Source organism: Erythrolamprus reginae, chromosome 1 (genome assembly GCF_031021105.1).
Source record: "Erythrolamprus reginae isolate rEryReg1 chromosome 1, rEryReg1.hap1, whole genome shotgun sequence".
In the NCBI taxonomy this organism is placed as follows: Eukaryota; Metazoa; Chordata; class Lepidosauria; order Squamata; family Dipsadidae; genus Erythrolamprus; species Erythrolamprus reginae.
The window spans coordinates 235356116-235369189 of NC_091950.1; the positions used below are offsets into that span (position 1 = coordinate 235356116).

The window sequence follows — 13074 nt, forward strand, 5'->3', positions numbered from 1 at the left end:
TTTAATGCAATTTGAACCTGTTTTATGAGAAGCAGAGAATGCATAACAACATTTGAACAAATGGAAAAGTCCAAAGAATAATTATATTCTAATCTTAATGTGAGACGATGATATTATGCAACTTCTCATCAGAATGTGAAAACATTGAATTTGTAATGGTGATTCGTCTTATTTAAATCTCCCAGACGTGATCCCAAATAATATCTTCCATACTTACAAATAGCTTTAGTTGTAAGTGCTTGGCTTTGTTTAAAAAGTCTATAAAAATTCAATCTGGTTTGGATATATGGTGTGTAGCTCAGTGAGAGAGCACATTATTGGCATTCAGAAAACCTCAGCTTTAATGGTTAGCAGCTTAAAATGGGATTTGAAGGAGCATCCTTAGAGCTGCAACCAGAAAATAGATGATATTGTGTTGCAGTTGTAATTTAGAATTCACAAGAGCCAAAAAGAAACAACCGATGGAAGGTTTAACATAATTTCATGAAATACAGTGTGAATTTTCCTTAGGTTTATTATTGTTCATTATTATTATTATTGTTTATCATTATCATTATCATTTATTAGATTTGTATGCCACCCTTCTTCAAAGACATGTGTATTTAGTGCATATGTTGGGTGTGTATGTACCTACCCAAATTAGTTTTTAGAATCTTAAAATAGCTAAAGTGAAACATTTGATTCACTATATTTACAGGTGACGGCTTGGACAACAGTGTAGCGTCTCCCAGCACAGGTGATGATGATGATCCAGATAAGGACAAAAAGCGACATAAAAAGCGCGGCATCTTTCCCAAAGTAGCCACAAATATAATGAGGGCATGGCTGTTCCAGCATCTAACAGTAAGTGAAGTCCACATCATGTATAAAATGGCACCTGGATAGAAAATGTTATAGGCAAAAATGCATATAACACATAATCAAAGACTAGTCTTTCAAATATTTTGTTTATCTTATGCAAATATTCTGCTTTGTTTCTTATTTTGGGGCTGTTTCTCTGGTGCCTCACTCTTGTGGAGCTTCCTCTGTCCCTTGTTGATGCTGGGCATGGTATGGCATCTCCGCTTGGGTAGATGTGCAACCTGCTCTCTACACTGAGACCCTGGCCTGGTCTGGCTATGACCAATGCTTGCCTCACTAACCCAAGGGCTAACAACAGGGCTGGTCAGGTGGATATGGGATCCAGGGGGGAGTGGATGTTGGAAAGGGGGATGGGCCAGCTACACCCAGCCATGACCCCCTGTCCCAGCACTTAAGGAGGATCTTAACAGAACACAATAGGATGTGGCTTCTCTCCTGCATGAAGGCTCCAGCCATTGCCTTACCATATCCCCCCCTCCCAGCAGCGCTTTGGCTGAGCACACAGGGTGCAAGCTCTATCCCGAAGTGGCAGGAAGTGAAGTCTGCCTTACATAGAAAGGCAGTGCAGGTACAAGGCCACTTTGCTCCTGCACTAAGTCTCTGGTGACCCTCCACCTCCTCTTCTTGTGTGTGTGTGGGATGGGACATGGGAAGGCGATGGCTGGAGCCTGAATGCAGGAGAGAAGTGGCCCTGTACCTGCCTTTGCGGCACATTTGCGCATAAGGCAGACTTCGCTTCCTGCCACTTCAGGCTGGAGCTTGTGCCCTCCACATTTGGCTGAAGAGATGCCGAGGGATGGGAATGACATGGCAAGGCGATGGCCGGAGCCTTTGTGCAGGAGAGAACCTGTGTTCTTTTGCATCCTGTTAAGACCCTCTTTAAGCCAGTGCCCTCCCACCCCCATGTGCCTTTACTGTGTTTTGGCACTCACGTGAGAGTCACCCCATGTGGGGCGCAACCTGCTGCCCCCCCCAAAGCTGGCCAGAAGGTCATGAGACAGGGAGGATGGTCGCCCTAAGTGAAGTCTCCACCATGAATGGCAATTATTCATCAGGAGAGAGAGAGAGAAGAGGAGAGTGAAAAGGAGAGAGAGGGGAAAAAGAGATAGATGAGGAGAGGGGAAGAGAAAGAGATGAGAGTGGGGGAGGAAGGGAAAGAGGGAGAAAGGGAGAAAGAGAGGCGAGGAGAGGAGAGGGGGACAGGAAGAGAGAGGGGAAAAGATATAGATGGGGAGAGGTGGAAAGAAAGAGATGAGAGTGGAGGAGGAAGGGAGAGAGGGAGATAGAGAGATGGGGAGAGGGAGACGGGGAGAGACAGAAAAAAGAGAGATTGCAGGGGGAGAGCGACAAAGAGAGATGGAAAAGGGAGAGAGAAAGATAAAGAATGAGGGGTGTGTGTGTGTGTTTGTGTGTATTTATCATAGAAAAGAAAACAGAGAGCCACAAAACCTGTGTAGACGTGGCTGGAGTCATGTGACTTGGTAGGAGTGGGTGGCCACGCTCACCCAGGTTTTGCGTCTGGGTCCAAATTGCTTTTTGAATATTTAAGGTTGCCAACTCCTGATCCAAACAAAGAGACTTGATATTTGTTTTCTTTCTGGACATCTTAATAATGTAAAACATATTTCTTTTCTTTCACCTTGTTTTTTTCCCTTTAAGTCAGTGTGAGAAAGGGTATCTACTGTCTAGCTTGAAAGATCTGGGTATTTATCTGCCAGTCCTCAATCCCTCAAAGTTAGCAGAATCAGGTATGGGCCTTCTATCTGGGCCCTCTAGATTTTGCAAATGATTTACCTAAAGCGCATCAGACCACACTATTAGTTTAATCCACTTGACATCATTCTGAATAAAAAAGAAGCCTATGCTTTAAAAGTCATATTCCTTTTAACAAAGAAGGTTGCTTAAAAGCAGGACATTTTCAAAGTCTGCCATATTCTATTTACAACTCTATGTATCCCAGAAAGTCTCCATCAAAGCTTGGATGTCTTTCTAAACCCAAGATTTCTGAATATTGCTTTCCTATACATTTTAATGGGAATGGGGCAGATCTTTGCCTATAGGTTGGGAGAGACGCAAGGTCAAACATCCATCATTTAGCTCCTTCTTTAGCTGTTCTTCTGAAGTTGCAGAAACCATGTGGCATGGGATATGTGGGTATGGGGAGCAATTTTATCTTGTCAAATGTATTAGCATCTGATGTGAGACCCTTTGGATAAGGAAATTCTCTCTTGTCACTGAAGCATTTGGTCATAAATTCAGTCAGTTTGGCGACATTCTCATGGTCCAGGTATTTGTATATTTAGCAGATTTTTTTAAAAAATCTTCCCTGTACTTTAGCTGGTTCCCTCCTGTTCACCCAGCTGCCTCCTCTAATTCATCATCGAGAAGAGCTTTCTATGTAGTTACAGGGAGTGGGAAATGGTAGTGCTGTTTGAAACCCTGAGTGCCAATCAGAGCTATTGGATGGAGAATCCAGGATTATGCGGTTGTATTTATAATCCTGGGCATGGTTTGCCTGTAAATATACCTGAAAGTGAATGTTAGTTGCTGCAACTATAAACAATGTTAGCCAATTCAAAAAAAAATGTAAACATATTTTGAATGAGTTATTTGAATGTGGTGCATTTTAACCCATATTTATATTATAACTGGCTGGCTAACATTCTTCCTCATTCTGCCTTTTTTTAATTTGAATTCCTTAAATGAGTAAATAGGTTTATCGTAATCGTTCTGCATCATTTTACATATAACTTTTATTCAACTAATTAAATAGAATGTCTAAAACAATATGGTTTTTCAGATTCTTGGAGGCCCATTACAGTTTCTAGAAATTTATAAAATCTTGATTTAAGATTTTGTTATTATTTATATTTTTAAAAGGGATTTTTAATACTCACGATTGCATTTGAGAAACACCCTTAGCATTGTAATGTAAACGTAATGATAAAAGAGAGGATTGAAGCTGAACATCAATTTTTAAAAATCCAGAAATAGATAGTCTATGCCCAGTACAATATTAGTGGCTAATAGTGGAACTTGTAACCTTCTTGTAACCTTCACACCCACTGGGCACAGTTTATATAGGAAAGGAATCAAGCATCTCAAAGGCCATAACATATATAGTTGAGTGCATAAAGACATGGATTTGTCAGCACTAATTGAGAGCTAAAGGGATATTTCCTCTCTTGGGTATTATAAAGTAGACTTCACACAGGCTCTGCTAGGACATCGCTTGCCCTATGTGAGACCACCGTGCACACTACTGCTGGCAATATATTTACATGGAATACAAAGTGGACCTAAGCATGCTGAATTGCTGTGCCTGGAGAGAAGGGTCACAGTATTTGGAGGCTGAAACATCCATTTCACAAATGAGTAAGGCTAAGTAATCATATCTAGAATTGATCCAAATAAATTCAGGACTTTATATGTAGTACAAAGAGGACGTCCTGGTTAGAGACTCTTCTTTCTATCTATTTTCTTACAAGAAAAATCAAGCCAGTGGTTTTCCCCCATGACTTTATTTTCTTCTTAGTGCTGTCATAGAAAAAGTAAAAAGATTACAAAATTATTATTCCTAATACATAAGCTTATAGTTGAACAGATTTGAATGGGATGAAAATGTGTAGAAGCAGTTTTGCATTATCTCTTCGGCATAAGTAAAATGTGCCCAATGATTAACTTTTGAAATATTTGCATTTACCAAATAAATGAAGACCTAGGTGGATTTTTAATGAAAGAAGGAAGCAATGGTTTTGAAGCAAGTCTGCAGATATGTTGAGATCACTTTGGATTTTTGGACTTTATGTTAACTGGTCTTCAGTTTTCCTTACACTGGATATTGAGATAAGGAAGTGAAATCCAAGGATATTTGATGCTTATGTCTTAAGATAAATATGATTAATGTAAATGCTGCAATTGACATATTTATACATATAGTCAATGTTACATTATATGTTTTATTATAGGATTAACTTTTATAGGCTATGTTATCAATTACATTGTATATATTTCATAAGATGAAGAATCTGCAGTGGCGCCAATCTAAACCAACCTTTTCTTTTTAAAGAAATCTTTGTCCTGTGACAAGTTAGTCCATATTAGCTGAAACTTTATAACTGGGTATCTTGGATAAGGCAGTACTGAATATCTGCCTTGAATTCCTGGAAATATCTCGCAAATGAATAATTTTCATTTTTGATTGTTAAAAATAATAATCTTCAGTTTTGTTCAGATTCAATTTATTAGACCACAAATTATTTGCATGGGTATATTGTAAGTATGAAATATAAAGCTTAGAGTACATGCAGTAATTTGCAAATTAATACAGTATGGAAGACCTGGGAATAATTAACACTGAAATACTTTGCATTCTGATTGAGCAGTAACATTTCTTAATTTTACCATCATCTCAAAGGACTAATAATAAAATTATAATACTAATGCTCATAATACTAATACCCCAGTAACATAGTAATTACTATGGTAGTCATATTAATGATTGGTCAATTGAATTATTAAAATTAAAAAAGAAATTTTTTGTAAGTTTTATAAAATTAATTCATAATGCTTGAGACCATTTTAGACTGTGATTCACAACAAGCAAACAAAGCAAACCAAAAAGTAAAAGTTCAAAGGAAATGTTGGCTATTTTATTTCATATAGTATGCAACTAATTTTTGAAGTCATTTATAGCAATGCAACTTCAGACACCTTATATAACATCAAACACACCCATTGTGGGATGATGATGTTTGTATAGTATCTTGTTTCTTCTACATCTCTCTCCCTCTTTCTTAATCTCATATGCACACAGCATACCTGGCCATAGCTCAGGAGTATAAAATATATGCTGCATGTAGACAGACCCACATTCTACCTCAAAGAAAACTGAATAAGATATTGCTGCCTTAGGGCATATACTATTGTCCTTCAGAGCTGGTAATACTTGGCTAGATCGACTAATTATCTAGCCTGTGTGTTTTAACATAATAATTTATATTTTTTATATTAATATATATAAATTCTAGAACTAATAATTAAATACAAATGCATTTATTTTGGCTACTTCCATTTCATTTTTTGTTGGGTTTTTATCATGTTTGTTCTTCCCATTAAAATAAGTGTGCTGCCTTTTCTTTAAAAAGTAGATTACCGTACATCCTTAGTATATTTCTATTCTGGCTAGAATCTGAGAATTCAGTGTTTTTAATCAATAATCCTTCTTTTGATAGTTAATGAATTTGTTAAATGATTGATGGTGATGAAGCCCATTGCATTAAGACAATGCCATTCAGGGAGGTACTGCTATATAGCAATTCCAGTAATCTTAATGCACTAGGAGAAAAAAAGCGTGTGTGAAATATTTCTTTAAAAATATTTCAGCACATAAGGATGAGCAAAACACTAGAATAAAAAAGGAACAAAGCAATGAAAAATGTCCTCAGAAAACACAAAGAACAAAATAAATATACAGTATAATTTGTAATATAGATAATACATTTATTTTAAAATGTAAACTGATTATTACTAATCAAAATGATATATAGTTAGAGATAATCTATTAGGAAATACTTGGTTGATATAAATAAAATGAGTTTAAATCTACATAAAACATTTAATCTTTCAAAACTCTTCTCTTTTTAAAAAGTAATTGATCACCATTTTATATAATTTTGATGAAATAGAAATAAATGAACATTAAGTATAAAAGATTTCTGTAATTTGTCCAATTTTTTAAAAAAGTTCATCCAGATTGATGACTCATTATGAGTATTTTCATTAGAGATATGCACTGTAACAAATGCTGCAATGTAATCTAGAAACCTTTTACAAATACAATATAATTTTAAGGATGGGCTACCACGTATTAATTGAATACAGTAGTCCCTCGATTATCGCGAGGGTTCCGTTCCAGGACCCCTTGCGATAATCGAAATTTCGCGATATAGCGGTGCGGAAGTAAAAACACCATCTGCGCATGCGTGCCACTTTTCCATGGTGTTTTTACTTCCGCACCGCCCGCCCGCTGCCCGCCACTTGTCCGCTGCCCGCCCGCTCACCTCGCCAGCAAGAGGGGAAGACCCATGAAAGGTTCCTTGGGCCGCCTAGCAGCTGATCTGCTCGGCAGCGCAGCAGCAGCCTGCGCTGCCGAGCAGATCAGCTGCTAGGCGGCCCAAGGAACCTTCCATGGGTCTTCCCCCTCTTGCTTGTGAGGGCGCTTCAACGTTTCCGGACGGCAAGCTCGGACTCTTTCTTTTTCCCTCAGAGGACGCTTATGACAGGCGGCTGAGGCTTCGAGTGTGTCCCCTTCCACCGCCAAGGCCTCCCAGGAGTCCACACCCCCTTTTAAGGCGCCCGCAGATCAAGCGCTCTAGCCAGGCCCGGGCGCACGCCCCCTCTTCCCGCTTCGGTGGGCCTGCCCGGCGCGGGGGTCTCTTCCCCCTCATGGACACTCTTCGTGCCTGGCTTCCTTCTCTCTCCTCCCTTCCCCCCGCTTTCCTCCGGGCGTGTTGGAGAAGAGGGTCTTCTTCCGCTCTTATTGTCTTGGGTGGGCGGGAGGCAGGAGCTGCAGAAAGGGAAACTTTTTGTTTTCCTTCGCTCCGCCACCCAAGAGAGCGGAGAGGCAGCGGGGGCGCAAGGAAGAAGAAGCGGTGGTGGCGGCGGCTTCCTTCGGGGGCAACGCCAGCAAGAGGGTCTTCCCCCTCTTGCTGGCGTGCGTGGGCGGTGGGGAAGACCCATGGGAGATTCCTTGGGCCGCCTAGCAGCTGAGGGTCTTCCCCACCGCCCACGCACGCCAGCAAGAGGGCGAAGACCCTCTTGCTGGCGTTGCCCCCGAAGGAAGCCGCCGCCGCCACGCCCGGCTCGGCTTCCCTGGCTCCTTGGCCGGGTGGGCTCGGCCGAAAGGGGCTGGAACTGCAGAGCCGAAGGGTGGCCTTTTTGTCTGGGAGGGAAGATGACGCGCGGGCGGCACAGGGGGGGGAGGCAAAGCTCTGCGGCTCCAGCCACTTTCAGCCAAGCCTCCCCGGCCACGGAGCCAGGGAAGCCGAGCCGGGCGTGGAACATCGGCGCAGGAGGCAGGACACGATCGGGCGACCGGAGCAGCAGCGCCGCCGCCGTCACGCCCGGCTCGGCTTCCCTGGCTGCGTGGCCGGGGAGGCTCGGCTGAAAGTGGCTGGAGCCGCAGAGCTTTGCCTCCCCCCCCCTCGCCCCTGTGCCGCCCGCGCGTCATCTTCCCTCCCAGACAAAAAGGCCGCCCTTCGGCTCTGCAGTTCCAACCTTCCATGGGTCTTCCCCCTCTTGCTTGTGAGGGCGCTTCAACGTTTCCGGACGGCAAGCTCGGACTCTTTCTTTTTCCCTCAGAGGACGCTTATGACAGGCGGCTGAGGCTTCGAGTGTGTCCCCTTCCACCGCCAAGGCCTCCTAGGAGTCCACACCCCCTTTTAAGGCGCCCGCAGATCAAGCGCTCTAGCCAGGCCCGGGCGCACGCCCCCTCTTCCTGCTTCGGTGGGCCTGCCCGGCGCGGGGGTCTCTTCCCCCTCATGGACACTCTTCGTGCCTGGCTTCCTTCTCTCTCCTCCCTTCCCCCCGCTTTCCTCCGGGCGTGTTGGAGAAGAGGGTCTTCTTGTTTTCCTTCGCTCCGCCACCCAAGAGAGCGGAGAGGCAGCGGGGGCGCAAGGAAGAAGAAGCGGTGGTGGCGGCGGCTTCCTTCGGGGGCAACGCCAGCAAGAGGGTCTTCCCCCTCTTGCTGGCGTGCGTGGGCGGTGGGGAAGACCCATGGGAGATTCCTTGGGCCGCCTAGCAGCTGAGGGTCTTCCCCACCGCCCACGCACGCCAGCAAGAGGGCGAAGACCCTCTTGCTGGCGTTGCCCCCGAAGGAAGCCGCCGCCGCCACGCCCGGCTCGGCTTCCCTGGCTCCTTGGCCGGGTGGGCTCGGCCGAAAGGGGCTGGAACTGCAGAGCTGAAGGGTGGCCTTTTTGTCTGGGAGGGAAGATGACGCGCGGGCGGCACAGGGGGGGGGGAGGCAAAGCTCTGCGGCTCCAGCCACTTTCAGCCAAGCCTCCCCGGCCACGGAGCCAGGGAAGCCGAGCCGGGCGTGGAACATCGGCGCAGGAGGCAGGACACGATCGGGCGACCGGAGCAGCAGCGCCGCCGCCGCCACGCCCGGCTCGGCTTCCCTGGCTCCTTGGCCGGGTGGGCTCGGCCGAAAGGGGCTGGAACTGCAGAGCCGAAGGGCGGCCTTTTTGTCTGGGAGGGAAGATGACGCGCGGGCGGCACAGGGGCGAGGGGGGGGAGGCAAAGCTCTGCGGCTCCAGCCACTTTCAGCCAAGCCTCCCCGGCCACGCAGCCAGGGAAGCCGAGCCGGGCGTGGCGGCGGCGGCGCTGCTGCTCCGGTCGCCCGATCGTCTCCTGCCTCCCGCGCCGATGTTCCACGCCCGGCTCGGCTTCCCTGGCTGCTTGGCGGGGGGGGGAGGCTTGGCCGAAAGGGGCTGTACCCGCAGAGCTTTGCCTCCCACCCCTCGCCCCTGTGCTGCCGGCGCGTCATCTTCCCTCCCAGACTCCCCCGGCAAAGTGACGTGGAGGAATGGAAAGCTGAAACCGGGCGGTTTGAGTTTCCCATTCCTTCAAGTCACTTCGCCGCTGCTCTCCTGGCTAAACTGTGTGGCAGGAGACAGGCTTTGAGTTTTTGGCTGGGGGGGAGAAGTAGAACCTTCCTAACTCCCCCCCCCCCCACCAGCCAGAAGGAGCGGCGAAGTGACGTGGAGGAATGGAAAGCTGAAACTGGGCGGTTTGAGTTTCCCATTCCTCCAAGTCACTTTGCCGCTCCTCTCCTGGCTAAACCGGCGGCAGGAGACAGGGTTGGGGGGGGGGTACTGGGAAGCCCCCCAGGCCGACTGCCACCTTTTCAAACAGCCGCGCCCTTCCCAGCTGAGTCCTGAAGCCAAGCGCCAAAGGCGAACTTCTGCGCTTGGCTTCAGGACTCAGCTGGGAAGCGGCACGGGTGTTTTAAAAGGTCTCCCCCGGCATGGGGGGCTTCCTAGCACCCCCCCAAACCCGGGTTGGGGGTTCGGGGGGGTGCTAGGAAGCCCCCCATGCCGGCGGGAAGACCCAGGGAAGGTTCCTTTGGCCGCCTAGCAGCTGATCTGCCCGGCGGTAATGCAAACTCCACCATCTACGCATGCGTGCAGATGGTGGTGTTACTTCCGGGTAGAAAACTCGCGATATAGCGTTTCGCGAAGCTCGAGATCGCGAAACTCGAGGGATCACTGTATATTGTAATTATCAATAAACTGTTGAAATAGATAAAAGTGAAATTCGCATAATAAACAGTGCTAAACGAATTTATTAAGTTAAAAGTGAAAAGTCTTAAGTTCTCTTGCTATGTATTTTAAGGTTTTTAAGAATCTGTCTCATTTGAGTTTTATTTAATACTGGAGAATCAGCTTTGATTTAACGAAATGTATAGATTGCCATTCTTTAAACACTGTTTTCATAAAATCACAATGACTTAAAATATATTTATTATCTTGCTCACTTACATATGCCTTCCTTATTACTGAAAACATATTTTTCTGCCATGAATGAAGCCAAATAATTGATAAGAGATCTAGAATTATTTCAAACTGGAAAAAATAATTAGTGGTAGGCATTTATTATTATGGCTATTCTGCTAGCATTAACAAAAATAGTTTTATCTTTGAGAAGATAGGGTCATATTTCTTTAAATGGGACCAACCCCTTGTACATATTTCTGATTATTTAAATCCATCTGCAAGTGGTGGTGGGGAGGCTGGTAGTTTTGTGCAATAATTTTTGCTTCAGTATTGGTTAGAAAGGATGGTTTATCAAGATTGGTTTCAGATCTTAATACTATTACATTTATTCAATTAATATTATAAATATGTTTTCTGCTGTTAGAATTTTGAAAAATTATGTTATCAATAAATCAGATGTATTGTCTGTATTCTTTATTGGTATTGTATTCTGTTTTTCTTGTAATACCTAATGGAGCAACACTGGTTATGTTGTACCACTAAAGGAGAATATTTGCAGCTCAGGGTTGAAATGAGGGGTTGCTTAGTGCTCTTTGAGTTTGGTTGTTTCTTTCCAGACCCAAACTAGGTAACATCATCATCAGTGCTAGTCTAACAACTCTATACTAGCATTGACAATATTACCAAGTTTGAGTAATGATATGAATAACAACCAAGCTCAGAGAATACCACATATACCTCATTGTTACATTGGCTAGGATAAATTCTCACATGCTGACAATAGCTTAATCTCTTTTTTTTGAGCGGAATACATAAGAAATTGCAAAATTCAACCTATCCTTTAGACATCAGTGCTTGAATTTTCAGGAGGTAAAGTAAGGCAATCTTCTCTTTGGCTCCTCTTTTTCAGCACCTTGGAGAAAAATGAGAGAAGATGGTGGATTATAAAGTAGAAAGGGGGCCTAGTAAATTCCTGTAAATTCAAGCACTCTTCAACAGTCAGAATTGAAAACAATAGCAGGTTGGGATTTTGGTGAGTTTTTCTTAAGTATCATAATGCCAGGACAGAGATTTGTAATGCTGTATCATCCTATGTCTAAAAGATAGGATGCTTTTCAGGCCTAAAAGCAACACAGCAACACAATGCCATCATTTTCAAAACTCTTTCTTTTTCTGCATGTGCATGTATGTGTGTACATAATAGATAATTATATAAGAAGGGGTATTGTAAATTGAAAACTTCTCTGGAATGTTTGATTTGTCAAATATTATATCTGAAGGACCATAGATTATTATTTCAGATTGTAGATTAGTAGTATTAAAAGCTATTTATCCTTCACTTTATTTTTTAGGTTCTTGATTTAGTCAATCCCATTTTTACCGCTATAAGTACAATTTTGTTTTCATTTATTTACATATATCAGGTGTCAGTGAACAAATAGAATATATTCTGTTCTCTGAAAATACTTGGTGTATTGTTTCCATTTGCTATAAACATTTATATTCTACCCCATGACAGAATAATTTACAAAACAAAAGCAATAGAACCAAAACAATATGAAACAGAACAAAATTTAGACTCTGACTTGTTTGCGGTGTTGTTGTTTGTTTGTTACTTCTATTATATTTTATCTCAAGGTGATTATTGCCAGATTTTTTAAAACAATTGATAAACTTTATAATATATTTTAGCACTTTTTGTTTAACCCATAACACACTGTAGCCATTGTAGAAAAATGAATTGCCAGCCTGATTTAAAACCTCATCTGTCTTGCCCTCTGGATGCCCTCTGAATAAGGAGTTCCAAAGAGATTATACTGTTGCTGAGATAGCTTTGTCCCCCACCCACCCAGCTCCCACCACTCAGTTTTTTTCCTGAGGAACTTTGTATATATGGAGCCTGATAAAGACAAAAATGTCCCCTTAGTTAACCAGCTATTTAGGCTTAAGAAAAATACATTGAATAGTACCCTGAAATGAATTGATGACTTCTACTGATTGAGTAAAACCAGCCTTGATTGCCTTGTGTTATGGAATAAAGAAAATAGGCAAATTGTGCATTAATGGAATAATTCAGACTGTATCTTCAAAGAATACTTCATACTAGAGCTGGAATTTGCCAAAACACTATCTATATACTGTGGTATATACTGTGGTGATTTGAAACAAGGTGATAAGATATCTCATGCATATTAACATTTACTGGCTAATTTATAGAGCAGTTTAGTTATGAAAAGGAAAACCAGGACTTTAAGATAACTCTGTCAAAGAGGAAGAAGAGGAAAAAAGAGAGAAAAGAATAGACATGGTCAATGTATAAGTGCCATGCCTGTTAGATTCTCTCCAAAAAAAGGCCCAAAGAAAAAAAGTTATTTGAACTGATGTCAAGTGTAATTGCTTGTAAAATAAGGTTTCTGATTAATAAATTAATTGATTGTCATCTGCATATACCCACCATACTCTCTCACACACACAAAAACATTTATCTATTCCCAGCCTTCCTTTTAACAGAAGTGAGACAAGAAAATAAAGACACAGGAAGAAGAAAAAGTGGGAAGGGAGGGAAACAAAGATTGATATAGAGGATGCACAGGGAAACTGGAGTAGAAGAAAGGAAATCAAAGAGAGAGAAGAAACATTTTAAGTATTACAATAAGGATTGATTTGATTTGATTTGATTTGATTTGATTTGATTTGAATGCTGCCCCTCTCCCCAGAT

The 13074-nt window shown here is 43.2% G+C and overlaps 1 protein-coding gene across 3 annotated transcripts in view; it reads left to right on the plus strand.

The window, feature by feature from the left end:
* MEIS1 (Meis homeobox 1) overlaps window positions 1–13074 on the plus strand; it is a 209718-nt gene that overhangs the window by 97547 nt on the left and 99097 nt on the right. For all 3 annotated transcript variants that reach the window (XM_070732576.1, XM_070732574.1, XM_070732575.1), the window contains exon 8: window positions 698–843. In XM_070732576.1, coding sequence (XP_070588677.1) covers window positions 698–843 — 146 coding nt within the window. The remainder of the gene's footprint in view (window positions 1–697; window positions 844–13074) is intronic.